General features: G+C 55.1%; 7 protein-coding genes across 8 annotated transcripts; 4 read left to right on the forward strand and 3 right to left on the reverse strand.

Annotated features, from left to right (window-relative positions):
- The first annotated feature begins 266 nt into the window (after positions 1 to 266).
- Positions 267 to 4,987, forward strand: PTSG_09468 (uncharacterized protein). Its single transcript, XM_004989842.1, has 13 exons — positions 267 to 504; positions 807 to 906; positions 1,025 to 1,110; positions 1,288 to 1,371; positions 1,508 to 2,116; positions 2,294 to 2,383; positions 2,641 to 2,724; positions 2,918 to 2,999; positions 3,139 to 3,266; positions 3,511 to 3,649; positions 3,822 to 3,883; positions 4,249 to 4,374; positions 4,600 to 4,987. Exons 1-13 carry the CDS (start codon positions 289 to 291, stop codon positions 4,714 to 4,716), a joined length of 1,923 nt encoding a protein of 640 aa, XP_004989899.1. The 5' UTR covers positions 267 to 288; the 3' UTR covers positions 4,717 to 4,987.
- A 306-nt stretch (positions 4,988 to 5,293) lies between these two features.
- Positions 5,294 to 8,249, reverse strand: PTSG_09469 (uncharacterized protein). The gene is made up of 9 exons (XM_004989843.1): positions 8,002 to 8,249; positions 7,675 to 7,760; positions 7,359 to 7,450; positions 7,007 to 7,152; positions 6,668 to 6,734; positions 6,323 to 6,420; positions 5,972 to 6,043; positions 5,671 to 5,771; positions 5,294 to 5,437 (listed from the first exon to the last, which is right to left on the reverse strand). The coding sequence occupies exons 1-9, from the start codon at positions 8,090 to 8,092 to the stop codon at positions 5,327 to 5,329; spliced, it is 864 nt and encodes a 287-aa protein (XP_004989900.1). The 5' UTR covers positions 8,093 to 8,249; the 3' UTR covers positions 5,294 to 5,326.
- A 34-nt stretch (positions 8,250 to 8,283) lies between these two features.
- PTSG_09470 (DNL zinc finger family protein) lies at positions 8,284 to 9,481 on the forward strand (the record flags this gene model as incomplete). Its single annotated transcript, XM_004989844.1, has 4 exons — positions 8,284 to 8,572; positions 8,619 to 8,765; positions 9,022 to 9,109; positions 9,289 to 9,481. The coding sequence occupies 4 exons, from the start codon at positions 8,284 to 8,286 to the stop codon at positions 9,479 to 9,481; spliced, it is 717 nt and encodes a 238-aa protein (XP_004989901.1).
- A 147-nt stretch (positions 9,482 to 9,628) lies between these two features.
- PTSG_09471 (ATP-dependent protease ATP-binding subunit) lies at positions 9,629 to 14,412 on the reverse strand. The gene is made up of 14 exons (XM_004989845.1): positions 14,057 to 14,412; positions 13,818 to 13,887; positions 13,562 to 13,657; positions 13,106 to 13,408; positions 12,797 to 12,873; positions 12,476 to 12,595; positions 12,167 to 12,307; positions 11,864 to 11,948; positions 11,546 to 11,659; positions 11,229 to 11,374; positions 10,908 to 10,997; positions 10,526 to 10,669; positions 10,212 to 10,376; positions 9,629 to 9,953 (listed from the first exon to the last, which is right to left on the reverse strand). The coding sequence occupies exons 1-14, from the start codon at positions 14,195 to 14,197 to the stop codon at positions 9,834 to 9,836; spliced, it is 1,812 nt and encodes a 603-aa protein (XP_004989902.1). The 5' UTR covers positions 14,198 to 14,412; the 3' UTR covers positions 9,629 to 9,833.
- PTSG_09472 (uncharacterized protein) lies at positions 14,401 to 15,970 on the forward strand. Its single transcript, XM_004989846.1, has 3 exons — positions 14,401 to 14,833; positions 15,118 to 15,248; positions 15,583 to 15,970. Exons 1-3 carry the CDS (start codon positions 14,470 to 14,472, stop codon positions 15,757 to 15,759), a joined length of 672 nt encoding a protein of 223 aa, XP_004989903.1. The 5' UTR covers positions 14,401 to 14,469; the 3' UTR covers positions 15,760 to 15,970.
- Positions 15,971 to 16,109: 139 nt separating this feature from the next.
- Positions 16,110 to 20,698, reverse strand: PTSG_12891 (uncharacterized protein). Its single transcript, XM_004989847.1, has 9 exons — positions 20,115 to 20,698; positions 19,815 to 19,832; positions 19,444 to 19,697; positions 19,092 to 19,157; positions 18,907 to 18,976; positions 18,008 to 18,727; positions 17,509 to 17,751; positions 17,105 to 17,206; positions 16,110 to 16,785 (listed from the first exon to the last, which is right to left on the reverse strand). The coding sequence occupies exons 1-9, from the start codon at positions 20,316 to 20,318 to the stop codon at positions 16,216 to 16,218; spliced, it is 2,247 nt and encodes a 748-aa protein (XP_004989904.1). The 5' UTR covers positions 20,319 to 20,698; the 3' UTR covers positions 16,110 to 16,215.
- A 741-nt stretch (positions 20,699 to 21,439) lies between these two features.
- PTSG_09475 lies at positions 21,440 to 23,902 on the forward strand (the record flags this gene model as incomplete). Of its 2 annotated transcripts, XM_004989849.1 has the most annotated exons (10): positions 21,461 to 21,600; positions 21,760 to 21,801; positions 22,095 to 22,154; positions 22,298 to 22,357; positions 22,462 to 22,524; positions 22,727 to 22,789; positions 22,896 to 22,958; positions 23,134 to 23,378; positions 23,511 to 23,610; positions 23,699 to 23,886. In XM_004989849.1, exons 1-10 carry the CDS (start codon positions 21,540 to 21,542, stop codon positions 23,884 to 23,886), a joined length of 945 nt encoding a protein of 314 aa, XP_004989906.1. In that variant the 5' UTR covers positions 21,461 to 21,539. The 2 variants fall into 2 exon arrangements, with proteins under 2 accessions (XP_004989905.1, XP_004989906.1); XM_004989848.1 differs by lacking the exons at positions 22,095 to 22,154; positions 22,298 to 22,357; positions 22,896 to 22,958 and having other exon boundaries at positions 21,440 to 21,600; positions 23,699 to 23,902.
- Between the last annotated feature and the right edge of the window lie 493 nt (positions 23,903 to 24,395).

The raw sequence follows: 24,395 nt of genomic DNA on the forward strand, positions 1-24,395 counted from the left end.
GATCTCGTGCAGGGAATGTCACACCAAATAAAACCCGCACAGGCGGTTAACAGGGCCCTATTAAGTCACGCACACGCACACACACACGGACGCATACTTTCTCTCTCTCTCTCTCTCCCTCTCTCTTTCTCTCTGTCTCCGTCTGGCCGGGTTGTTGGTTGGTTTACATGAGTTAGAGGTGTCTGCTCAGACACTTTGGGCTTTGGTTGTTTTGCGGTGTGGCCGACTGGGAAAGGAGCTGATTTGCCAATTGCAGGTGCAATTACAGCCGAATGTGGGCCACCGGGAATGCAGACGCACCCTGGCAACGGACAGCCAACAAACCAAAGAGCAGCACAAATGGGCAAGACGAGGAGGACGAGGAGAGCTGGTGGGGATGGTGGGGATGGTGCGGCTGGGATTGAGGTGGCGTGGTTGGCCGTGAACCCGGATGGAGATGATCGAATCACCCGCAAACAACTGTTGGATGCAGTGCACTTCATGGGGTTTAACCCAACCAAAAAGGTGTGCTTCACATGTTTGAGAAGTCAAAGTAAGATGTGTGGTCGTGGTGGCTGTGCGTACATGAACACGTTTGAGACATGCACCGCTTCAGGGAGGAGGAGTTCACACACACACACACGTGCATGAACATGCATCTGTACATGATAGACACGTGTGCACGCATGTTTACATGCACATACACTTACTCGCCCACCTGCACACTTACTCACTCACTCACTCACTCACTCACTCACTCACTCACTCACTCACTCACTCACTCACTCACTCGCCTACACTCACTCACTCACTCACGTGCTGTTCAGGTGATGCGGGACTTTGCGGCTGAAGTTGCACCGGCTGACGAGCTGTACTCCATGGAAGACCTGCGCACGCTCACAGCGCGCATCCCTCCAACTACAGCCGGTGCGCCTCCTTGCACCCGCTGTCTCACACCACTCTTCCTCCTTCTCTGCGCTGCTTCAGATTCATTGGTTGTTCATCTGTGTGATTGTCGCTCGCTGCGCGTGCACCCTTCAAACAGACGACCTCGTGCAGGCGTTCAAGATCATTGATGAGAACGGAGATGGGTCCCTCTCGCGCAAAGAGCTCGAAAAGGCTCTCATGAATGTAGGTGCATGGATGGCTTTTGTAGCACACTGGCCCTGGTGTTGCTCATGTCCTTGTTTTCACCAGCACATGCAAACACATGTACGCATATTTACACACATATGACCACACAAACATCCACCCACTTACATCACACACACGACCACACAAACATCCACCCACTTCCACCACACGCAGTACGGCGAGCGCATGACGCGATCCGAGGTGGAGGACGTGATGAAGTTTGACACGGACAAGAGCGGATCCATCGAGTATCATGAGGTCAGCGAGCAGCGTGGTGCCCATGCCATGTTGTGCCCACTGATACATTGCCTGCACCACGTTAACCCATGCATGCCTGCGAGCGCTCACGCGTTTTCTCGTGCATATGTTGTGACGACTGCCACGTTGTATCCAGTTCTGCAACATGTGTTTGGCGTTTGCAGACCAGATCAAGCAGATGCAGCCACCGCCGTCAAGCGACAATAAAAACAACGGCAGCACCGGCAGCCGTGACGATCATGCTGAAGATGACGACAACGGCAGTCGTTCAGTCGCTTCATCCAAGCGACGCACACGCACACGGGCAGGACCAGGGAGGCGGGCGGACAAGACGAGGGCAGAGCGGAGTGGGCGATCGGGGACAACCAAGAGCGGCCGGTTACCAGCAGCAGCAGTGCGCAGAACCAAGAAGGGGAGGACAACACAAGATGACGACGATGACAGCGAGGGCGATGGTGATGATGATGGTGATGATGACGACAGGAGGATTGAAGGGGGCAGTAAGTCTTTGAGAGGTAGGACGAAGGACGCTCGGGATACAGAAGCAGCAAGGCGAAGGCGCCGTGGTCACAGCAGTGACGATGATGATGGCGATGATGGTGGTGATGATGATGATGATGATGGTGATGACGATGAAGGCAGTCGCAGTCGCCGCGGGAAAGATAGGGAGGTGGAAAAGAAGAACAAGAAGGAACAGGATGAAAAGGACAAGAAGGCGACGCGCCCATCTGCCACTGCTCTGAAGGTGTGTGTGTATGTGTTTATGTGATTGTGTACGCTTGTGAATGGGCGCAAATGCACACACACGCACTCAAACACGCTCTGTATGTATGCATCTGCAAGCATGTGCGAGGAGTGTCTTTTGTTGTGGCTGCCTCCACATACCTCAACTCACTACACATGTGCGCACATGTGGGGTCAGGCGTGGACTCGATGGGAGCTGTTTGGGCGCATCCAGGCACAGAAGGAGGGCCCCCCATCCTCGCAGCTGTTTGAAATCAAGCCAACAAAGGTCGGCGGTGGCTTCAGGCCGTTCGTGTGTGCATTACCTCCCACATAACGTTATTGTGTCATGTCACCGCACATTGCATGGGCTAATTTTTTTGACCAAAGTGGGAAAAGCATAAGCCACACATGTACACGAGCGCAAATGAGGCGCACTGATTCTCCTTCCTCCTCCTTGTGGTGCCACAAACATCTCACGCGCGTTTGCCACGCCGCTTCTGCTGTCACTGTGTGCGTGTGCGCGCGATTTTGTTCATGACACAGAAAACGCGATTGCTGATTGACGTGGAGCGGTCGTCATCGTCGGTGGACACAACTTCCGTTTCGCCGGGATGTGTCATTGTGGACGTAAGCAGATGGGCCGTACGTGTGTGATGCTTGCCGATGTAGTGCGCGAAAGTGTTTGCGCGCGCGTACTGTGTGTTTGTGTGTGTGTGTGTGTGTTGTTGACTTGAACGGCTGCCCACGGTCACATTGGCACTCATGCGGTCACGCTACACTCGCTGCGCTCTGTTCTTCTCCTCTTCCTCTTCTCTGTCAGGAGAACAACAAGTTCATTGGCCGCACACGCACGCGCCGCGCGAACCGAGACGTGCAGTCGATCATTGTCGAGTTGGATCCCGGTGAGGGGAGCAAGTTTGCGCACGTCGTTCTTGTTGTCGTTGATGCTCGAATGCGCAGAATGCATTCGTGTGCGCATACTCATGCGGACACACACACACACACACACACACACCCTCTCTCGCTGATCCCTGTATGCAGGCACGTACACGATTGTGCCGACGTCTCAGCCGACGCTGAAGCCGCGCGATGAAAAGAAGGCGAAGAAGACGCCACTCGCCCCGTTGTGCATCACCGACGACAATGACGCAAAGTCGTTTACAGAGCAGGTGCGGCCTCTCGGGTGGACGAACTCTGGGCACATGCATGTCACTGCTGTTGCTACGACGCACAGACACACACACACACAGAGACAGACAGACAGACGGACAGCCAGACAGACACACACACACACACACAGACACACACACAGACACACAAAATTCACGCACATACAGACACACACGCACACAGACATACACACACACACACAGAGACACACATAAATTCACACGACCCGCCGCACCACTGCAGGCGACGACGGCGCTGGATGAGGCATTTAGGAGTTTTGACACGCGGCGAAACGGACGTTTGAGCCGGAGCGAATACAATGCGCTCTTGAAACAGACAGATGGCGAGGAGTGCGAGGATGACGTGTGGGAGTTTATCATTGGTAAGCAGCAGCAGCAGCAGCGGCAGTGATGGTGATGATGGTGTTGTTGTCTTTTGTTGTTGTCTTTTGTTGTTGTCTTTTGTTGTTGTAAAGTGCTGCGGTGACGACTGACTCACTTTTGCATCTGCGTCTGCTTGCGTGCGTGTTTGTGCTCTCTGATGCGTTTGCACAGAGAACTTTGACGCTGAAGAAGGCGAGTTGACACGTCGCGGCTTCTTCCAGATCTACACACAGGTGAACGCACACGCACACGGAGATAGAGGGGGGAGGGAGAACGAAACACACACACACACACACACACACGCACACACACACACACACGCACACACACACACACACACACACACACACACACACACACACGCACGAACACACACACACACACACACACACACACACACACACACACACACACGCACACACACACACACACACACACACACACACACACACACGCACGAACACACACACACACACACACACACACGCAACCACGCATTCACTTTGGATGCATACATATGTCAGACGTTGTACTTCAAGCCATGTTCTGCCACGTCCTCACGTCCTCACGCGTTCGCACGTGCACGTGATTGCTTCAGCTCGTTGCTGACGAAGACGACGATGATGCTGTGTATCCGCACTTTGAGCACTTGGGATTCAACCGAAAGCTTGAGATGGATGAAGTGGTTCTCTGGAAAATGACGTGCTACGCTGCAAAGCCAGGGGTGCGTTGCTGTGCGCGCAAGAGCTTGCGCTGTGTGTGTTGTTGCATACTTCGGTGCCGCTTGCCATACCAAGCTGACAACCTGTTTACACACACATACGCACACTCACGCACGCACGCACACACACACAAACACATGCACGCACGCACGCACGCACACACATGCGCACACACACACACACACACACACACACACACACACACACACACACACACACACACATAGGCTGTGTCCGACATTTCACTGCACGCGTTTGACGGCGACGTTGCGAGTGCTGCTCTCTCTGCAGCCGAGAGCGACAGGAAGAAGAAGGCGAAGCAGAAAAACAAGGAGAGGGCATAGTGGGGGTGCATGCAGTGTTGCTTGTGGCGTGAATGTGTGTGTGTGTGTGTGTGTGGCGCAAGTGTGTGTGTGCGTGTGCGGTGTGTTTGCGTGCATGCGTGCCGTGTGTGACAGTGTGTGTCCGAAGAGGGCGTTCATGGCTGGTGCATAGAACGCGCAGTGGCATGTTGACTTGTCAGCTCTGTTTCGTGGGTCTGTTGGTCATTGAAAAGGCAACAATCAAATCACGCCTGTTCTCTCTCCAAAAAAAGAAAGAAAGAAAGAAAGAAAGAAAGAAAGAAGCACACAAGGCACGAGCGAGCAGGAGAAGCAACATATCATATCCCATCACCACACGCAGCAATAAAGAAAACAAAGACGACGGTACGATTGGCTTAGTGGTGGCTTAGAACAAGCCCCAAAAGGTGTAACACACACAACACACATCACGCGCGCGCGCACACGCACACACACACACACACACATACACGAGCCCCTCAACGAAACACAGCCCCTTAACCTGTGGTTCCCTTTCTCATCATCATCATCATCATCATCATCATCATCATCATCATCATCATCACCATCATCATCATCATCATCATCATCATCATCATCATCACCATCATCATCATCTCTTTGCGGTCCGCATGGCGTGCATGCCCGAAATGGACTGCGAGTAGGATGATTTTGCCGGTGCGCACGGCCGGAACGGAGGCCCAAGCGGCTTTCCTTTCGGCTTCTGCACAGCAATCGAGGCACGTGATCGTGGTGGTGGCGGTGGTTTGAGGTGCATGGTGGCTTTGACAGACACTGTAAACAGCATGCTTGCCTGAGCAGAGGCACACACACACACACGCACACACACACACACACACACACACACACACACACACACACACACACACACACACACACACACACACACACACACACACACACACACACACACGCCACGCAAGTGCAGGAGCATACCGGCGTCTTCTTCTTGTACGGCTCGGGCTTGTAGTCGAACTTGGAGAACGTGTCGAGCGTGGATGATGCACCCGGTTTGGCGTGGCGAGACGCAACCGTCGCTGTTTGGGTGTCAAGTGGGATGTGAGATGAGTTGTGCGAATGCTTGGTTGTGTGTGGGGTGTATGCGTGTGAACGTGGCATGTTTTCCACCACATGAAACCTGGTCAAAACTCGGGCACACGCATGCACGCACACACGCACGCATGCACACACGCACACACACACACACACACGCACACACACACGCACACGCACACACCTGTTGGCTTGAATGGAATGTCAACCTTCTTCTGTGGTGGGGCGGATTTCGGTTTCGCCTTGATCTTCTTCTCTGTGAGACGTGCATGCAATCGGTGCGGGTGGTGGTGATGAGGCGTTGAACGATACAATCAAGAAAGGGAGTGAGTGGCGTGACTCTGGACTATTTTGGATGTGGTGTGTGAAGCGGCGACTTCCCCTCAACACGACAACCATTGCCGGTGTTCCAAACATCATCAGCAACAACAGCAACAACAACTTAAACAGCAACAACAACAGCTTAAACAGCAACAACAACAGCAGCAGCGGCAGCGGCGGCGGCGGCAACATGCCGATTGGGCTTGGTGCTCACCTGGTTCTCTGAACGGATTGTCGTCAAACAGGCGACTTGTCTTTCCATTTCCGCACACGGACTTGAATGCCTTTCCCTTCATCTTGCTCTTCGCCGCCCTGGAGCCGGCACCGCGACACACGCACGTGGACGTGAGGAGGTTGTTGTTGTTGTTATTGTTGTTGTTGTTGTTGTTGTTTGGATAGCGGCACAACGCCACCGGCCAGTGATGGCCTCGTCACACGACGGCATCACGACCGCAGCACTTATTTCACAGACACACACACATACATGCACACACACACACACACACAAACACACACATACACACACACATACATGCACACCCATCTCCCCGCCACGTACTTTTCTTCCTTGCGGCGGAGCTTGTCTGCGCGATCGTATTCACTTGGGATGTAAGGCAGCGTGCGGGCTGCATGCACACCAACACGTGCGCGACGGTGGTGGTGTGCGGAAGTGAGGTCAGTGGGCAATTTTCGTTCGTTACAAATGACATGTGTACGTGTGCGTGCGTGTGTGTGTGTGTGTGTGTGTGTGTGTGTGTGTGCGTGCGTGTGTGTGTGTGTGTGTGTGTGTGTGTGTGTGTGTGTGTGTGTGTGTGTGTGTGTGTGTGTGTGTGTGTGTGTGTGTGCGTATGTGAGCTGGGGCACGCGTGTTGTTTATGTACATTATGGTGTGACGTACAGAGGGTGACGTTTGCATAGCCAAAGCCTGATCCCTTCTTGCTCGGGTTGGTGTAGAAGTTGGAGGGCTCCTTGGGCGCCTTCTTCTGCGGGCGCTGCTGCGGCGAAAAATACTTGACCGGTCCACTGAAGGTGTCATGGCCAGTGCTATGAGCAACAATGAGCGAGGGGAAGGAGGGAGAGATGCGAGGTGAGCTATGATGCGGTGTGAGAGCGCAAGGCGATGCTTCATCGAGGGTCCACCAAGCACAGGTGGAAACAAAAACATCACAGAGTGATAGGTTCGCCAGCGAGTGCAACTAGGCTCATTGCGTTCTTGATGTTGTGGTGAGGAAATGGTGGCGGCAACCCACCCGGATGGCGTGAACTTGTAGGTCAGCTGCTTCTTCTTCGAGCGTCGCTCCTCCTTGCGCCGTTGCTTCACGGCATCGTGATATGCCTCCCCCTTGGGGTGGTGGTGTTGACAAAAATAAGGGTGACATCACAGTGAGCAACACAAGCAAGATGAGACCCAAGAGAGAGAGAGAGAGAGAGAGAGAGAGAGAGAGAGAGAGAGAAAGTGTGTGTGTGTGTGTGTGTGTGTGAGTGAGTGTTTCTGCAGTGGCGCCGACATGCAGATGTCCGCTCGCCCATCCAACGTGTGTCGATTCGTGTCCCCCATTGCTTTACCTCAAAGGCGCGTGGAGGATTGTCAAATGGCCTGTTCTGGCGCAGCGTCATCATCTGCCGTCCCTTGGCGGCAGGCGGCAGCTTCTCTGTTGGTATTGAGCACATGCAAAAAGAGCAAAAGCACCGCAACCGACTGTGAATCAGGGCTCGGGGCACACACACACACACACACACACACACACACACACACACACACACACACACACACACACACACACACACACACACAAACACAAACACACACACACACGTACACACACGTACACACAGACGTGCAACAGCGACGACGGGAGGACCGGCGGTCTGATCGACAGCAAGGGAGCGCACCTTTCTTGTTGTAGGGATCATTGATGGTCACAAAGGCTGGCTGGCCAAAGAAGCCCATCTCCAGCCCACTCTTGATGGCTGTCTTGGGCATGGTGAGACGGTCTGTGAGGTGGTGATTCAGAATGAAGGATGTGTCGTGTGGATGAAGTGGATGGTGGGGGAAAACACGTCAACGTGCCCTCCTCTCAGTTGTGTTTAGCTGCTGTTCGTGTGTAGCCTGGTGGGTTGTGTCGTCGTCGTCGCGCCGCGCAAAATGCAAGCGAGCATAGCAACCTGCACTTTATGCTGTCGCGTATATTTTTCAATTCGGTGCGACACGGCGACAGACAAAACGATGGCGATGGTGATGGCGACGATGATGATGCGCGCAACAGCGGCTGCGCGCTGCTCGGTGGCCGCTACAAGCACACGCCGTACAGCAGTGGCGGTAACAGCAGCAGCAGCAGCAGCAGCAGCAGTGCCACGGCGGCTGCTGCTGGCACGCACGACTGCGTCAGCACTGTCGTCAACACTGACAGCAACTGGTCTTGGCAGCAGCAGAAGAATAAGGCCAAGCAGCTGCGCCTTGCCGGTAATGGCACTGAGACAGCCTTTGTCATCATCAGCACGTGTAGCAGCGCACACCTCAGCAAACCACAACGACAACAAAGGCCAGGCACTCAATGAGGGAACGCCATTGGAGGGTACATATGCCGTCGTTTTTACGTGCAACAAGTGTGGTAACCGAGGAAGCAAGACCTTCTCCAAACAGGCCTACCACAACGGTGTGTGTGTGTGTGTGTGTGTGTGTGTGCGTGTGTATGCGTGTGTGTGTATGTACGAGGGAGAGGGATTGCATGTGCGTATGTGTGCGTGTGTGTGCTGGTTGCTCTCTCGCTCTCGCTCTCCCTCGCTCCCTCTCGCTCTCCCTCGCTCCCTCTCTTTGAATGTGCCCGTGTGGGAAGCGAGCCGCTGTGTGCCCATGCACGAACACACGCATATCAACACACCCTCATCATTGTTTCACATGCACTTTTACAGGGGTTGTGATTGTCAATTGTCCAGGGTGTGATGCAAAGCATCTCATTGCAGACAACCTCGGCTGGTTCAAAGGCATCGGCGGTGGCAAGTGAGTGTGTTGGCTGCATGTGTGCTACATACAGCAGCAACTGTAATTGAGTACGACGTGCGGGGTGTTGCGCTGAGGCACGCCTTTGTTGCGAATGCACCACTCCTCCACTCACACCAAGCGCATTGCCATCGTGTGTTCGACTGTGTGACCAAACCCCAACCTGCCTCCAATCAAAGGAACATCGAGGAGATGCTCAAGAGCAAAGGAGAGAGCGTGCGGAAGCAGGAGCACGACGGCGTTGTGGAAGTGACGGCACAGGATCTCCAGCTTGCCATTGAGGCAAAGAAGACACGCGAAGCACACGACAAGAACAAGACACAGACAAACGCAGCAACAACAGCAGCAGCCACGCCAGGCCACGACAAGTGATACGTGGGGTGTGTACTTGTGTGTGTGTGTGTGTGTGTGTATGTGTGCGCGAACGTGTGCGTGTGAGTTGTGTGCATGTGTGTTATCGCTTGTCTCCCACATCAATAAACAACCAGACCTCTCAATTCACATTCATGAGCTGGCAAGCCGAGAAAGCATTTTTAAGTGTCAACCAACAAACCAACCAATCAACAAACCAACACCAGAGCTCTAACTGTGTCTGCGCGAACGCGGGTATCTGCGCACGTGCGTGCAAACGTGAGGACAGAGAAACAAGGGAGCACGAGCAAGGCGTGCACACCAACGCGCACGAATCAGTGCATTAGAATAATGCACCAGTGCGTGGTGCTGTCTAGTTTGTGGCCGAGACATCGTCCTCAGCCTCGTCGTCCTGCTGCTGCTGCTGCTGCGTCGTACTGCTGCTCATCTCGGAGTGCGTAATGTACAGCGGCGCCTCATCCTCAAGCACCGTCTGAGAGACAGTGTGTGTGTGTTGTGTTGTGTGTGTGTGTGTGTGTGTGTGTGTGTGTGTGTGTGTGAGGGAGGGAGCGTGACGAAGCATAGAGTTCATAGAGTTCACGACATCGTGCACAGTGGACGACGCATGCTGTCACACGAGAACAACCCCCCCCCCACCCACCCACCCACACCCACACCCACACACACACCCACACCCACACCCACACCCACACCCACACACACACCCACACCCACACCCACACACACACACCTTGTCTGTGATCATGACGGTGGCGATGTCGCTGCCTGGGACGTCGTACATGGGCTGCAGGAGCACCTGCTCGATGAACGTGCGCAGGCCGCGTGCACCCGTCTTGCGGTCCAGCGCCTTCTTCGCAAACGCCCGCAGCGACGACGACGAAAACACAAGGTCCGTCTGCGGCGTTGGTTGGGAGGGGGGATGCACGTGTGAGGGCCAGCAGCAGAACATCGACACGCAAGCAGGCAAGCAGGTAAGCGCGCAGGCACACGCAATCACACATGCAATCGCACATGCAACCATGCATATACATTAGGTGTGCTCACGTTCTCCATGCGGAAGAGGGCGCGGTATTGGGAGACGAGGCTGTTCTTCGGCTCCGTGAGCACACGCACGAGGTCGCTCTCTGTCAGCGCCTCGAGGTGCACCACGCACGGGAACCGGCCAACAAACTCCGGAATCAGCCCAAACTGCAGCAACAGCAAAGGGCAAGGGGGTGTTTGTTGATGAGAGAAACGTGGACGTTTGCAGGGTGATGTGATAGAGCTCGCGTGTGCGCGCGCGTGTGTGTGTGCGTGTGCGTGTGTGTGCGTGCGTGCGTGTGGTTGTTGCTGTGTGTCGCTGTGGTCCGTAGTATTGTTGAGGGCATCAAGTAGCAGAGCTTGAGCAGCAATGCCATTGCATGCAAGGTTGAACGCGAAGGGTCACCTTGACGAGGTCGTCGGCCTGCACCTTCCGCAGCATCTGCCCGTCCACGGGTTTGTTCGGCGTCTTGAGCGCGGCGTTGAAGCCGATCGACTGGCGGTCGTGGACATGGTGGCGTGCAGCGCAGCGGCAATGCACCGGTGAGAATTGCAAAAGGGGGAACGACACACAGCCAAGATGGAATATGAACGAGAGAGTAATTCAAAAAAGGCAAATGCTCCAACAACACGCACAGAAACAGAAACAGAGTACAACAGAACCACGTACAGAACCACGCACAGAGAAACAGAAACAGAAACAAACCAACAAACACAGCGCACTGACCCCCTTTTCCTCGCGCTTCTTGATGAGGTCCTCAAGGCCGTTGAAGGCGCCAGATGCAATGAACAGGATGTTGCTCGTGTCAATCTGGATGGTTTCGCCACGCGGGCTCTTCCGCCCGCCCTTCTCAGGCACATTCACAACCGTGCCTGCAAGCAAAGTAAGACGCCACAACGTGCACGATTGCGCATGTTACATATGAGACACAATTCACAGCGACCGACCATCGTGAATGGATGACACACACACACACACATGTGCGCAAAAGAAGCATGGTCCCCCTTTCACACTCATCAAATCACCACCAACATCGTGCTCACCTTCCAAGAGCTTGAGCAGGGCCTGCTGGACGCCCTCGCCAGAGACGTCGCGCGTCGCAACGCCGCTGCCGGAAATCGAACTGATCTTGTCAATCTCATCAAGGAACACAATGCCTGCACGGGAACGGGTTGGCATGTGGGCAATTCGTGGGAACGTGTGGGTGGTTGGCGGGAGTGTGAGGCACGCCACGTGGCAGCTGCATGCGGTGCGACAAGACGTGACATCATTTCACACGTCCAGCGCACAACAGAAAAAAAAGTCACGCAAAACACCACACCACGCAGCCATCATCATCAGCGCTGCTGCTGCCTGCTCACCTCGCTGCGCGCGGTCGAGGTCAAAGTCGCAGGCCTGCAGCAGGCGGTACAGCACGCTCTCCACGTCCTCGCCAACATATCCGGCCTGGAGGTTTGTGGACGCAGGGTGAGCTCATGCACCAGCGCGAGGCGTACCTGCCTTCGACGCGTCTACTCACAAGCACCGACACACACGAGCAAAGCTCAAGCACAAGCACAAGCACACACACACAAACACACACACACACACATTAACACACACATTAACACACACACACAAACACATACACACACGCACACACATATTAACACGTTCAGACGCACCTGTGTGAGGGTGGTGCAGTCGCTGATGGCAAAGGGGACGTTGAGGATGTTGGCGAGCGTGCGTGCGAGCAGCGTCTTTCCGCTGCCGGTCGGGCCAGCCAGCAGAATATTGCTCTTCTCAAACTGAACATCATGCGCAGCCTGTGTGTGTGTGTGTGTGTGTGTGTGTGTGTGTGTGTGTGGGGTGGAGGCGCGTAATGTGTGGTGCATGTGCAGGGTTGTGAGAAGCTGGCGCTGTGTTGTTCCTGGCATACCTTCAAGCACGTTTGAGTCACCATCATCATTCAACACACGCACGCACGCACGCACCGATGAGGATGCCTCCTTGAGGTTCGCGGAGACGCGCTTGTAGTGGTTGTACACGGCGACAGCTAGCGTCTTCTTGGCGTGGTCCTGCCCAATTACATAGTCGTTCAAGTTGTCCAAGATCTGCCATCGCACGCATGGTGGACAGTGGCGCGTCAGAGGCCGAGGTGTGCAAGCGTAACACACACACACACACACACACATTTCAATGCATCCGCACAAGCACACGCCTCCACACATCACACACACACACACACGCCTCCACACACATCCGCACAAGCACACGCCTCCACACACATCACACACACACGCAACACAACTTACCTCCTTTGGCTTTGGAGTGCTTGGGCCCCAAACCTGAACCTCCGGCTTCTTTGCCGTCTTGGCTTGGCCTGCAGTGGCTGTGGCGGATGGTGGTGGAGGGGAGAGAGGTTGTGTGGGAGGTTGCATGCGATGAAACAGCTCGACAGGCAAACAAAGATAGGGAAGACGGCCGAACAGATACAGACATACACACTGAGACACGCACACGCACTCAGACACACACACGCACGCACACACACTCAGACACTCAGACACACACACACACTCAGACACACACACTCAGACACAAATACACACAACACGTCCTACCTGAGGCGTCGGTTGAAGTTTCAGCGCGGCCAACGGTGCGCAGGAAGAAGTAGTGGCAAGACGGGCACGCGGCAATGTGGCGGCGTCCCTTTGGAATGATCTTCAGCACCTCGCCACACTGCGGACACACGTTTGGCGGCTCACCACCACCACCACGGCCACCACCTGTGCTGTCCTTGCTGGTGGACTTGGCTGCTCCATCGTTCCCATCCTTTCCTTGTGTGGTTGATGATGAAGATGACGACGATGATGTCGGCGATGTGCCTGTGGAAGAGTCTGAACCTCCCTTGTCGTCGTCTTTCTCTGCGGGTGTGAGCGAGAAACACGTCATTGAGCGAGAAGAAGGGCGCACGACCAAGACACAGGGGGGGATCTAAACATGAGAGCAAACAAACGCAGGCACAACAACACACACACACACACAGGCACAACAACAACACACACACACACACACACCTGATGTGCTTGACTTCTTGCTGTTCTTGTCACCGCTGCTGCCCTTGTTATTGCCTCCATCCCCACTTCCGCCGCTTGACCCGTCATCGCTCGACCCTTGATTTCAGCAGCAAGAGGATCAGAGACGCGAGAGGGGGTGAGAGCGAGGGAGAGTGGGTGCGAGAGGGACTGAGAGAAAGGCACAACGCAACCACACACACGCACACGATCACACAAACACAAACGCACGACACACAACGCAGAGGACCACACTCACATCTCCGTGCGAGAGTTATCGCCGATGGCCATGCCCGTTGCGGCGACGCAACAACAGCTGCTGCATCCGGCTGCAAACACGCGACAAACAAACAGGCAACAAAGCAGGCAACCAGAATCAGCAAAGGAGGACGCTGGACACTGATGAGACAGGAGAGGACTCTCAGATACACACACACACACACGCACACACACGCACATACACACACACACATGCACGCACGCGTTCCACGTTCATACCTGGTTATGTTGAATGACGGAGCGACGCAAGGTTGTGGGCCGTGCGTGGGTTGCGCTCGGAGTCAAGGCGCGCAGCCGTGTCAAGCGACGCACCGTCGCCAACGCACGCGCACTGCGCCCAACACCCCCACTCAACTGCATCGTCTGTCTTGTCTACAAGCTACCGTTGTGTGCTCGAACAACGTCAAAGTTCCCAGAGTACAGGCCGACTAACGCAGGAGGAAGCAGCAACGACCACGGCTGTGTTGTGGACGCTCGATACACAAAAACAAAACAAGAGAAGAAGGGAGTGGGATGCGTGGATGATGATGGTGGGATTGTTGCCGCAACAGTTATGAATGCACCTTTTGCTGTCGTGATCGCATTTTTCAATTGCTGACGCGATCAGCTCTGTGTTGCTTTGCTTGTTGACGATGACGATGATGACGATGATGATGATGAACGCAGGGTGTGTGCTTCGGCGAGCCACGGCCACACCGAAGATGATGGCCATGGCGCTCAACGCCTCCCGTTCTGCTGCACGCGGCTCTGTGTCTCAGGTGTGCCGCCGGGGCATGGCTTACACTGCGCCGTTCCACGAAGACTGCAAGCCTCCAAGCTTCGTGCCAGAGGAGCTTGCCAAGCAGTATCCCGTCTGGCACACCGAGGTGGTGCAATGGGGCGACATGGATGCCTTCCAGCACGTGAACAACGTCGTGTACTTCCGGTACTTTGAGAACGCCCGCATCAAGTTCCTGCACAAGCTCTGCGACTTTGCCAAGACCGACTTTGTTGGCAGTAAGCGCTGTTATCTGTACATTTGTGTTGTTTTTGTGGTTTTGTGGTTTGTGAAGTTATCTGTTTGTTTGTTTTTGTGCGATGTGTTGTTGTGTTGTGTTGTGTGTGTGTGTGTGTGTGTGTGTGTGTGTGTGTGTGTGTGTGTGTGTGTGTGTGTGTGTGTGTTGTGTTGGGGGTGTGTGTACCTCTCTGTCTCTCTCCCTCTCCTCCCTCTCTCCCTCTGCTCATGCATTTTCGCTCTCTCTACACTCACGCGTTTTTTGTTTTGTTTGTGTTTTGCACAGCCCACGCAGTCGGCCCCATCATGGCGGACGCGTACACGCGGTTCAAGGCGCCCCTCACCTTCCCCGACACCCTCTCCCTCGGCATCCGCGTCGATGAAGTGGAACGCGATGAGCTTCAGCTCGTCTACCAGGTGCGGCGAGTGGGTGTACACTTGACCCACTTGACCCACTGCACACACATGTACTCTGGCTTTGCTTCAACCTCCAACCACCTTTCACAAAACACACAGACACACAGACACTCACTCACACACACACTCACTCACTCACACAGATACACACCCACTCACACACACAGACACAGACACACACTCACACACACACAGACACAGACACAGACACAGACACCGACACAGACACACACTCACTCACTCATTCATTGACACATACTCACTCCCACCGTGCTTCAAACTACACCCCCATTTCCCCCACCCTCTTTCTCATATCATTCACACACCCTGACAGCTGGTGAGCGAGAAGCTGAAAGGGACGGTGGCTGCTGAGGGCCGTGGGCGGCTGGTGAGCTTCGACTACCGCACGGGCGCCAAGGCTGACTTCCCACCGGCCATGGTTGAAGCCATGGTCTGGCTGCAACCGGATGAGCCCTCCCTGCAGGCCCTCATCAACAACAACCTGGAGTGATCACACGCACACACACACAGTACCGTTGCGTGTGACTCGTGTGCCCATCGTTACACTTGCGTGTGCTTGACTGCCTCCTGCACCCACACTCCCAAACACAAAGCTGCTCTTCTATAACCGGTGCTTGCTGCATGCACACTCCTGTTGTGGAATGCGAGCGACTCAAACCAAACTAAAAACAAGCCTAAAAAACAAGCCAACCCTTAGTCACACCACCTGCTACACGTGCACAGTGGCAGCTTGGCTGTAGATGGTTTACACACGGCCCTTAGCTTGGCCAATACTTAATGCACGCTCTGTGGCGAAGCGACGAGAGTGAAAGCTGTAGTGCATACACAGCAGCCATGCTTCACAGCCACACACAGCGACATCCCCAACCAATCCTAACTTGGTACCTCGTACACTCCCCAACACACAACACGCACACATACACACAACACACACGTGTTCACGGTGTCATGGTGATGCCTTTTTCTGCTGTCGCCCGACAGCTAAGGAGTCGTCGATATCTGGTGGCGGGTTGCGAGGTGACGTTAACAGCATGGCGCGATCCCGAACTGTCAGCAATTGCGGAGCGGTGGCATCGCGCGTGAGCGCTGCGTCGGCGTTGAGCAGCACCACGACGCCATCGCCCTCGTAGTTTGTCACCGTCACGCCCAGCGATGCTGGTGACGCGTGTGTCCCAGCCATGCCTGGGAGGCCGGTCAACGCACCCAGTATGGCGTCGAGTCCTCCCGCTTGCTGTTGGCGGGCATTTGACTCACTCTCCCCACCACCATCATCACCATCATCATCACCACCAGCATCACGATCACGTCTGCTTGCATCTGCTTCTGTCGACGGGCGTCGTGGCGGTGGCGGCGGGTGGTCGTGCACCCTCCACCACCGCTCCTCGAGTGGTGCAGCCATATCTGCAGCAGGACCATCCCATGGTGCGAGCACCGCCACGCGCGCAAACGGCGCCACCTGCCAGCCCCACACGGCCTCCGAGACCAGCTCCCGCGGGCTGCACTTGGACGCGTATCGCTACCCATGGAGATCGGCAGAGGGGGTCAGGAATGGAGGGGTCGTTGGAAGGAGTGCAGGAGACAGGTGATGAGATGAGGAGAGGCAAGGAAAGTGTAGATACGAGCGACGAAGGTGAGGGAAGAATAGTCAAGCTCGGTGTTTCAATGTCAACGATACTCGCAGGATCACGTGCACATTTGCACCGCATATAACTATGTAAGCAAGAAGAGGACACACTCACACACTCACACACTCACACACTCACACACACACACACACACACGCACACACACACACGCACACGCACACGCACAGTGTCGTCCAACCCTCAGCTTACCTGGCGAAGACTCGCGAGTGCCATTAAAGCGCGTGCATGGGCTTCAGCGGGGCCAAAAGAGAAGAAAGGGCTCAACTGCGGATGCAGGTTCACTTGATGGTTCTTGGAAATTGAGGCCAGGGGCGTGGATGCGTGCGTACGTGGGGTGTGAATATTCAACAAGCAACAGATCCAGGGAATGGAGCAAGTCATGGGCCAAAACAGATGCTTGCATGCATGCAAGCAAGAAACGCCTGCCAGTCGCGCCTTGTACAACGCAAAGAAAGAAGGCGACAAGCAGATACCCTGCACTCTCTCACACATGCAGAGACACACACATACACACATACACACACACACACACAGACGCACAAGCACGACACACAGATACAGACACAAGCACGATGCCCCACAAGGCTGCATACCGATGGAAAGCCGCAGGTGAGTTTGAGGCTCCACTGTTCAGGCTGCTGCACTGCAAACGACACGCGGTCCCAGCTCAATGCTGTGAAAGGGTCCGCCTGAAACACGGCGCGTGCATCAACAGCAATCGACTGCTTGTAGCCGGTGTGGGTGGAGAGGAACTCGCTCTGCACCGCGGCGACGTGCTCTGGGTTCATCATGTTTGTGTTTGCATTCACCACGACCTCCAACCGCCCATGGCGCATCTGCAACATCAACATGCACGGCAGCGAGATGACAGCGAAAGATGAGCGAGTGAGTGGCGCGGGACGCGTTCAAAATCGCAAACCACAAGCCGCGGCAAGGCAGCAATATTGCACGGCAGCATGAGGTGCAGCATGAAACGTGCACTCGCGGGTTGCGTGAGCATCGTCAACAATAAAGTTTCAAACTGAGCAATGTCTTACAAGCGATGCACGACTGCGGATATCACCAGGCACCACCTCCACCACCACCACTCACGGTGAAGAAGAGATGATCTCGAGGAAGCGAGTTGCCGAGAAAGAGGACAACATCTGCGCATACGTGCGCCGTCTCCAGCGAAGTGAGCAGTGATGGGAGCGTCTCCACATCCCGATCATCCCGAACGGCCACCAACACGACGCGAGGTGAGTGCAGTGTCGTGTACAAGTGTGAACTGTACGCTGAACCTTGCCTGGCTGCTGGGTTCTCGGAAACCTCTGTGCTCTGATCAATGTTCATGGGTATGCCTCGGATGTAAGGGACACCATCGCTTGTCTTCTGCTGCTGCTGCTGCTGCTGCTGCTGCTGCTGCTGCTGCTGCTGCTGTTGTTGTTGTTTCTCTGTGTCTGCGACGCCCCCCTCCTCATCACCCTCCGTTGTCTCACAGCACACAAACGCATCGCGGCACCGCACGGGCCGCCGCTCGCCAGCTCGAAAGCGCGGGCGCGTGAAGAACTGGTGTTGAAACGCGAGCACAGGCCCTGCCAGTGTTGGGTGCAGCCCTGGCCCAAAGCAGATGGCGCTGCTCGCTGTCGTCCTTGAAGATGTGGCGTGGCGATTGTTGGCGAGCTCGTTCGTGGGCACACCTTCGTGAGAGTCTCCTGTCTCGACTTGCTGATCATTTTGGTGGAGTTGCTGCGAGTGTAGTGGTCGCAGAGGTTGCCAGTTCACCTTGCATGCATACACAGACGAGAAGCCGGCCGCAAACTTGATGACAAACTACACCACGTATGTGTGTGTGTGTGTGTGCGTGTGTGTGTGTGTGCGTGTGTGTGTGCGTTCACACGTGAGGAAGGAAAGGAGGCAAGGAATGACGGAAGAAGTGAGAGGAAAAGGTATGGAACACACAAGCCCACAATGCAGGTGTGCAGTGCAGTCTCAAAACAGTGGATACAAACCTCCCGTGTCGCTTTGTCGTTGCTGGCCACAACATCTGCAGCTTCACGCTTTGGCACTCCTTGTAACAACCTTTGTTCGAGGCGCACAGCAGATGATTGGTGGCAAAGGTGAGGTACTGAAGTGCTGGAGGGAGGGCAAGCACAGAATCCACACTCAACACAACTGCAATGCATCGTCCCATCACCTGTGAATGCTCCTTGTCGTCTCCGCCTCAACGCTGTGAAAGGATCCAGCTACCACAAACCGTTCCCTGGGCGACAATAGGACAATCAACAAAGTGCCAAACGTTAGTCGTGCTCAGAGGCTTTGTGTCACCCAAGAGCTCATCGTCTTCTGGCCCACAGCAGCTCCTTCATCTCAAGAAATAACGCCGACAACATTGACACACAGGCATACACACACAGGCACACACACACACAAACACTCGCACGAACACACACACACACACACACACACACACTCTCTCTCTCTCTCTCTCTCTCTCTCTCTCTCTCTCTCTCTCTCTCTCTCTCTCTCTCTCTCTCTCTTGTACTGACCAGGGCCAGGTGGAGAGGCGCTCCGCATGGATGTGCTGGCCATGGCGATTCCCAAAGACATCGAGGTTACCAAAGGGACCCACCGCACCACCGACGTTGATGGTGTCCACACCGACGCATGCATACAGGCATGAAGCCAGCTTTGCATCCTCCAACGGCGTCTGCGGCTTCTGCGAGACGCAGCGTGAAAACGACCCTTCCATCGCCTTCACAAGGCCACGGCTCAGAATGTATCCAGCACCCCCATGTGCAAACTGCCACATGCCCCAGAGAAGCCCGTCGTGAGTATGTTAACGAAGATGGTTCAAAAGCTCAAAGGTGCTTCATGCCATCCCACCGCAATGCTCTGAAGCATGCGCACAACACCGTACCTTCATGTAGTTCTTGCGCTGTGCACGTCGGAACCGAAGCATGGAGAGGTTACATCACACACATTATTCAGCAAATACGCACAGCAGCAGCAGCAGCAGTAGCAGCAGTAGCAGCAGTAGCAGTAGCAGTAGCAGTAGAGCAGCAGTCGCAGTAGAGCTACCATTAGTAAGGAAAGGCAAGAAAGTGCCGAGGGCACGTGCAAGCATGCAAACAATGTAAAGCAGCTTGACGTGCACACGCATCGCAGACACGCACTCAACCCCACCCCACCCCCTCAAAGCGAAGCCTTGTTATAACACCTGAAATAATGGGTTAGCGGCAGCGGTGCCACGGACGCCGCCGCCATATTGCTTCTTGCCCAGGAACAGCGGCTCATCCGCGCTGAGCAGGCGGAGGTCTCGCTCGAGCTTGGGCACATGTACAAAGGTGTCGTCATCGGCCTTCATGAAAAAGTCAAAGTCACGGAACTCCGTGTCAAGGCGCTGCGCAACGTACTCCCACATGAGCAGCACCTTCCGGCCCAGCTTTTGGGAACCGCCCTGCTCCGCAGGCGGCGGCAATCGAATGGCACGCGCGTTTGGGATATCGGGCGCGTCTGTGACGAAGAGGACGTTGGAGTGGTCCAAGCTTGTGCTGTTTGCCCAGGTTTCAAGGACAGCCTTGCGATTGCTGGTTGCTGTTGCCTTTGTGCCACCTGTGACCACAAGAACAAGCAGGCGTGCGCGCTTTGGCGTCGGCTGCAGGGATGCCGGTAGGGAGGGCAGCGTGACATCTGGGTTTGCCAGATGGGAGAAGGCCGCACCTCCCCTTCGCGAGTTGGAGCTTGATCCACCCCACCCACCACCACCAATTTGTCGTTGTTGTTGTTGTTGTTGTTGTTGTTGTTGTTGTTGTTGTTGTTGTTGTTGTTGTTGTTGTTGTTGTTGTTGTTGTTGTTGTTGTTGTCCCTGTTGTTCTTGCTGGCTGTGGTTGTCGTGCGCTGCCTGACCCATGTCGGGGATGATGACAACCCGTTTGTTCTGGTTGCTGCCTCCACCGGATCGATGACGGGTGCGAACATGCATTGCCGCGCCCGACTTGCTCGTATTCCCTCCGTCCAGATCTCCTCCTGGCTGCGGCGAAGGCAGTTCACTGTTTGATATCGTCGTGGTTGTCCCGGCTGTGAGGGGACTGGTGGAGGACGCGCCACTTCTCGCTGGCGTTGAGCGAGCACCAGGAGCGTGACGCTGAGTGTGAGGATGGGATTGACGCTGCGTCGCACCATCGCCGATGAGCGACAGGTGTTGGCGCCATTTGTGTTGCTGTTGCAGCTGAACCTGTTCTTGGAACTGCTGCTCAATGGCGGTGCTGAGCTGGTGTCTTGTCCACAGCGATCCCAGCAGCACACCCATGACAAACAAGGCCAGGAGCAGCACCACCGGTCGCGCTGCCCTCACCACAAGCGCCATTGTTGGTGCGCAGTGTATGTGCGTGCAGGCAACAAAAGTCGTGACGGTTGCACTAATTTTGTGCTGTCTGCGCCAGCCAGCCAGCAACGGGGGGGTGCGTCTGCATTCCCGGTGGCCCACTCACCGCTCCTGAGATTGCTCCCCACCACACACCCAATATTCTGCCTTTTGAAAAACGTGTCTGACCCAAATAAACATTTTTGCAACGACCCCGTCCTCCCCACCACACTGCACAACCCCACTGCCCTCACCCACCAACCCCTCCCCACTCCAACGATGGCATCCATCCACACCACTCCCGATCAAATCTCTCCTGAAGACTTGGTCGATACCCTCGGTGCGCACTTGTCATCCCCACGTCTCTTGCCCACAACCAACAGCCTTCATGTGGTGTTCAAGTGTTCCCCTGCCTGGCTGTCCCTCACATGATCGCTTGACTTCACACAACAACCACCCTGACCTCCTCTTTCGTCTGTCCGCGACCGCATCACTGAAGAGTTACTGCCTCTGCCCGACGAATCCGCCAATGACACACACGGTGCGCAATGGCCCCATCCTGCCTGTGTCCGTATGTGCATGAGTGTCTATGTGTGCATCTCTGAGTGATTATATGTGTGCGCCTGTGCGTGCGTGTGCGTGTGTTTGCGCTCTTGCGTGTGTGTGTGTGTGCTTGTGCATGTGTTTGCGCTCTTGTGTATGTGCGCTCTTGTGTGTGTGTGTGTGTGTGTGTGTGTGTGTGTGTGCGTGTGTGTGTGTGTGTGTGCGTGCGTATGTGCTTGTGCATGTGTGTGTGTGTTCATGGTTCGCTGCTTGTGCATGTGTGTATCCCAGGGACTGAGTCACAAGTCACAGCCACGGCGCAACAACACCAGGCACATGTCACCACCCCGGGTACGAAACAACACTCCGTGCATATGTGTGTGTGCGTGCGTGTGTGCGCCTGTGCGTGCGTGTGCGTGTGTTTGCGCTCTTGCGCGCGTGTGTGTGTGTTCATGGTTAGCTGCATGCGCATGTGTGATGTGTGTGTATCCCAGGGACTGAGTCACAAGTCACAGCCACGGCGCAGCAACACCAGGCACATGTCGCCACCCCGGGTACGAAACAACACTTCGTGCGTGTGTGTGCGTGCGTGTGTGCTTGTGCGCTCTTGTGTGCATGTCTGTTCATGGTTAGCTGCATGTGCATGTGTGTATCCCAGGGACTGGGTCAGAAGTCACAGCCGCGACGACACAACAGCACCAGGCAACTGTCGCCACCCCGGGTACGAAACAACACTCCGTGCGTGTGTGTGTGATTATGTGTGTGCGCCTGTGCGTGCGTGTGCGTGTGTTTGCGCTCTTGCGTGCGTGTGTGTGTGTTTGCGCTCTTGCGTGCGTGTGTCTGTGTGTGTGTATGTGTGCGCGCGCTCGTGTGCGTGTGTGTGTGTGTTCATGGTTAGCTGCATGTGCATGTGTGTATCCCAGGGACTGGGTCAGAAGTCACAGCCGCGACGACACAACAACACCAGGCACATGTCGTCACCCCGGGTACGAAACAACACTCCGTGTGTGCGCTCTTGTGTGTGTGCGTGCGTGCGTGTGTGTGTGTGTGTGTGTGTTCATGGTTAGCTGCATGTGCATGTGTGTATCCCAGGGACTGGGTCAGAAGTCACAGCCGCGACGACACAACAACACCAGGCACATGTCGTCACCCCGGGTACGAAACAACACTCCGTGTGTGCGCTCTTGTGTGTGTGTGTGTGTGTGTGTGTGCGCGCGCTCTTGTGTGTGCGTGTGTGTGTGTGTGTGTGTATGTGTGTGTGTGTATGTGTGTGTGTGTGTGTGTGTTTGCGCTTGTGTGTGCTCACGCCACTTGTCGGCGATTTCACTAGACACGAAACCTTTCGAGTGCCCAGCGTCTGGCTGTAGCGCCCGCTTCACTCGTTTCGACTCTGCCAAGCGTCACATCTGCACGTCGCACAAAGGTGCTGACGTTGCTGACCTTCTGCAAACGTTCAAGAATAACAGCAACGAGGTTGCCATTGTGTACCCATGCCCCGAGAACACATGTACACAGACCTTCAGCAGCAGACAGGCGCTCTCCAGGCACCAACTACGCGACCACGGAAAACAGAAGGTCAGAATCTGGTGGTGATTGTACACGCTTGCAGCGTGTGTGTGTGTGTGTTTATGCGTGCGTGTGTCTGCGCTCTTTTGTGTGTGTATGTGCGTGTGTTACTCACCAGCGGCGCTCTGCCCTATATGCCAGGCGCGTGGTCATTTTCAGTGCCGGAGCGGTTGCGCAGATGCTGCGTTTTGTACCGCGAAGGAACTCATGCAGCATGTTATTACGGATCACGACGCCTCATGTGAGTATTTGATTGTGGCCTGCCTGTTGTCTCCGATCCTGTGTTTCTCATCAGCAATGTCTCTCCTGCCCGACGTCGTTCGTTGCAGGTTGTGTCGTGCGTTACTACGCCTCGTGGAGCAGGTTCGAGTCGTGCATCGCCGCGGCAGAGTGTGACGACTTTGCCCTCGTCGATTACGTCAAGCGTGACCACACCTGCTGCTTCCCACCAAAAGCTGCCGCGTGGGGTACAGGTGGAAGAAGAATTCGTCCGGACGTGCTCTCGGCATGGCAATGAGCGACCATATCAGGGCACAATCCGCGCTCACCGTGCAAAGGCGCCAAAACCTGTTGGGTGTTGTCCAGCAATGATGTGGGGGCAGGTCTGCAAAGGCGGGCGAGTGCGGGTGGTGATGTTCAACTACCACTCACATTCGAAGGACCTGCGTCACCTACAGCTGCCAGGCGTGTTTCGTGCAGAAGTGGCACGTCTCCTTCGTGTCTCGGCGTCTTACACGGCCATTTATCATCAGGTGAAGGCGACCTTTTCCTCGCATCCACGTATCAGGTTAGATCGATGCGGTGTCTGTGTGTGTGTGTGAGTGCGCGCGTGAGTGGGTGAGTGAGTGAACGAGTGTGCGTGTGTGTTTTTGTGTGTGTGTGTGTGTGTGTGTTCTCTGCCTTCTCTGCCTTGCGTGTGCTTGTGTGTTTTGCGCGTTGTGTGCGTCAGTGTGTGTTTTGTGTGTGTGTGTGTTCTCTGCCTTGCGTGTGCTTGTGTGTCAGTGCACGTTCTTACCGTCTTTGTCG

This window comes from Salpingoeca rosetta, assembly GCF_000188695.1.
Source record: "Salpingoeca rosetta unplaced genomic scaffold supercont1.26, whole genome shotgun sequence".
Classification (NCBI taxonomy): Eukaryota; class Choanoflagellata; order Craspedida; family Salpingoecidae; genus Salpingoeca; species Salpingoeca rosetta.

Excerpts from the sequence above, each read along its gene's own strand:
- PTSG_09472 (XM_004989846.1), top strand. The coding sequence starts at position 14,470 with ATGACGATGATGACGATGATGATGATGAACGCAGGGTGTGTGCTTCGG. Across the intron at positions 14,834-15,117 it reads CAAGACCGACTTTGTTGGCA|CCCACGCAGTCGGCCCCATC; the intron begins GTAAGCGCTGTT and ends TGTTTTGCACAG. Across the intron at positions 15,249-15,582 it reads AGCTTCAGCTCGTCTACCAG|CTGGTGAGCGAGAAGCTGAA; the intron begins GTGCGGCGAGTG and ends ACACCCTGACAG.
- PTSG_09469 (XM_004989843.1), bottom strand. The coding sequence starts at position 8,092 with ATGCCCAAGACAGCCATCAAGAGTGGGCTGGAGATGGGCTTCTTTGGC. Across the intron at positions 6,735-7,006 it reads CTATGCAAACGTCACCCTCT|CCCGCACGCTGCCTTACATC; the intron begins GTACGTCACACC and ends GTGTGCATGCAG. Across the intron at positions 6,421-6,667 it reads CTCCGCCGCAAGGAAGAAAA|GGCGGCGAAGAGCAAGATGA; the intron begins GTACGTGGCGGG and ends TGCCGGCTCCAG.
- PTSG_12891 (XM_004989847.1), bottom strand. The coding sequence starts at position 20,318 with ATGTGGGAGTACGTTGCGCAGCGCCTTGACACGGAGTTCCGTGACTTT. Across the intron at positions 18,728-18,906 it reads ACGACAAAGCGACACGGGAG|TTTGTCATCAAGTTTGCGGC; the intron begins GTTTGTATCCAC and ends TACGTGGTGTAG. Across the intron at positions 17,207-17,508 it reads TCACCTGCGGCTTTCCATCG|AACCATCAAGTGAACCTGCA; the intron begins GTATGCAGCCTT and ends TCAATTTCCAAG.
- PTSG_09468 (XM_004989842.1), top strand. The coding sequence starts at position 289 with ATGCAGACGCACCCTGGCAACGGACAGCCAACAAACCAAAGAGCAGCA. Across the intron at positions 1,372-1,507 it reads GATCCATCGAGTATCATGAG|TTCTGCAACATGTGTTTGGC; the intron begins GTCAGCGAGCAG and ends CGTTGTATCCAG. Across the intron at positions 3,884-4,248 it reads TCTTCCAGATCTACACACAG|CTCGTTGCTGACGAAGACGA; the intron begins GTGAACGCACAC and ends TGATTGCTTCAG.
- PTSG_09471 (XM_004989845.1), bottom strand. The coding sequence starts at position 14,197 with ATGCAGTTGAGTGGGGGTGTTGGGCGCAGTGCGCGTGCGTTGGCGACG. Across the intron at positions 13,888-14,056 it reads CCGTCATTCAACATAACCAG|CCGGATGCAGCAGCTGTTGT; the intron begins GTATGAACGTGG and ends GCGTGTTTGCAG. Across the intron at positions 13,658-13,817 it reads GATAACTCTCGCACGGAGAT|GGTCGAGCGATGACGGGTCA; the intron begins GTGAGTGTGGTC and ends GCTGAAATCAAG.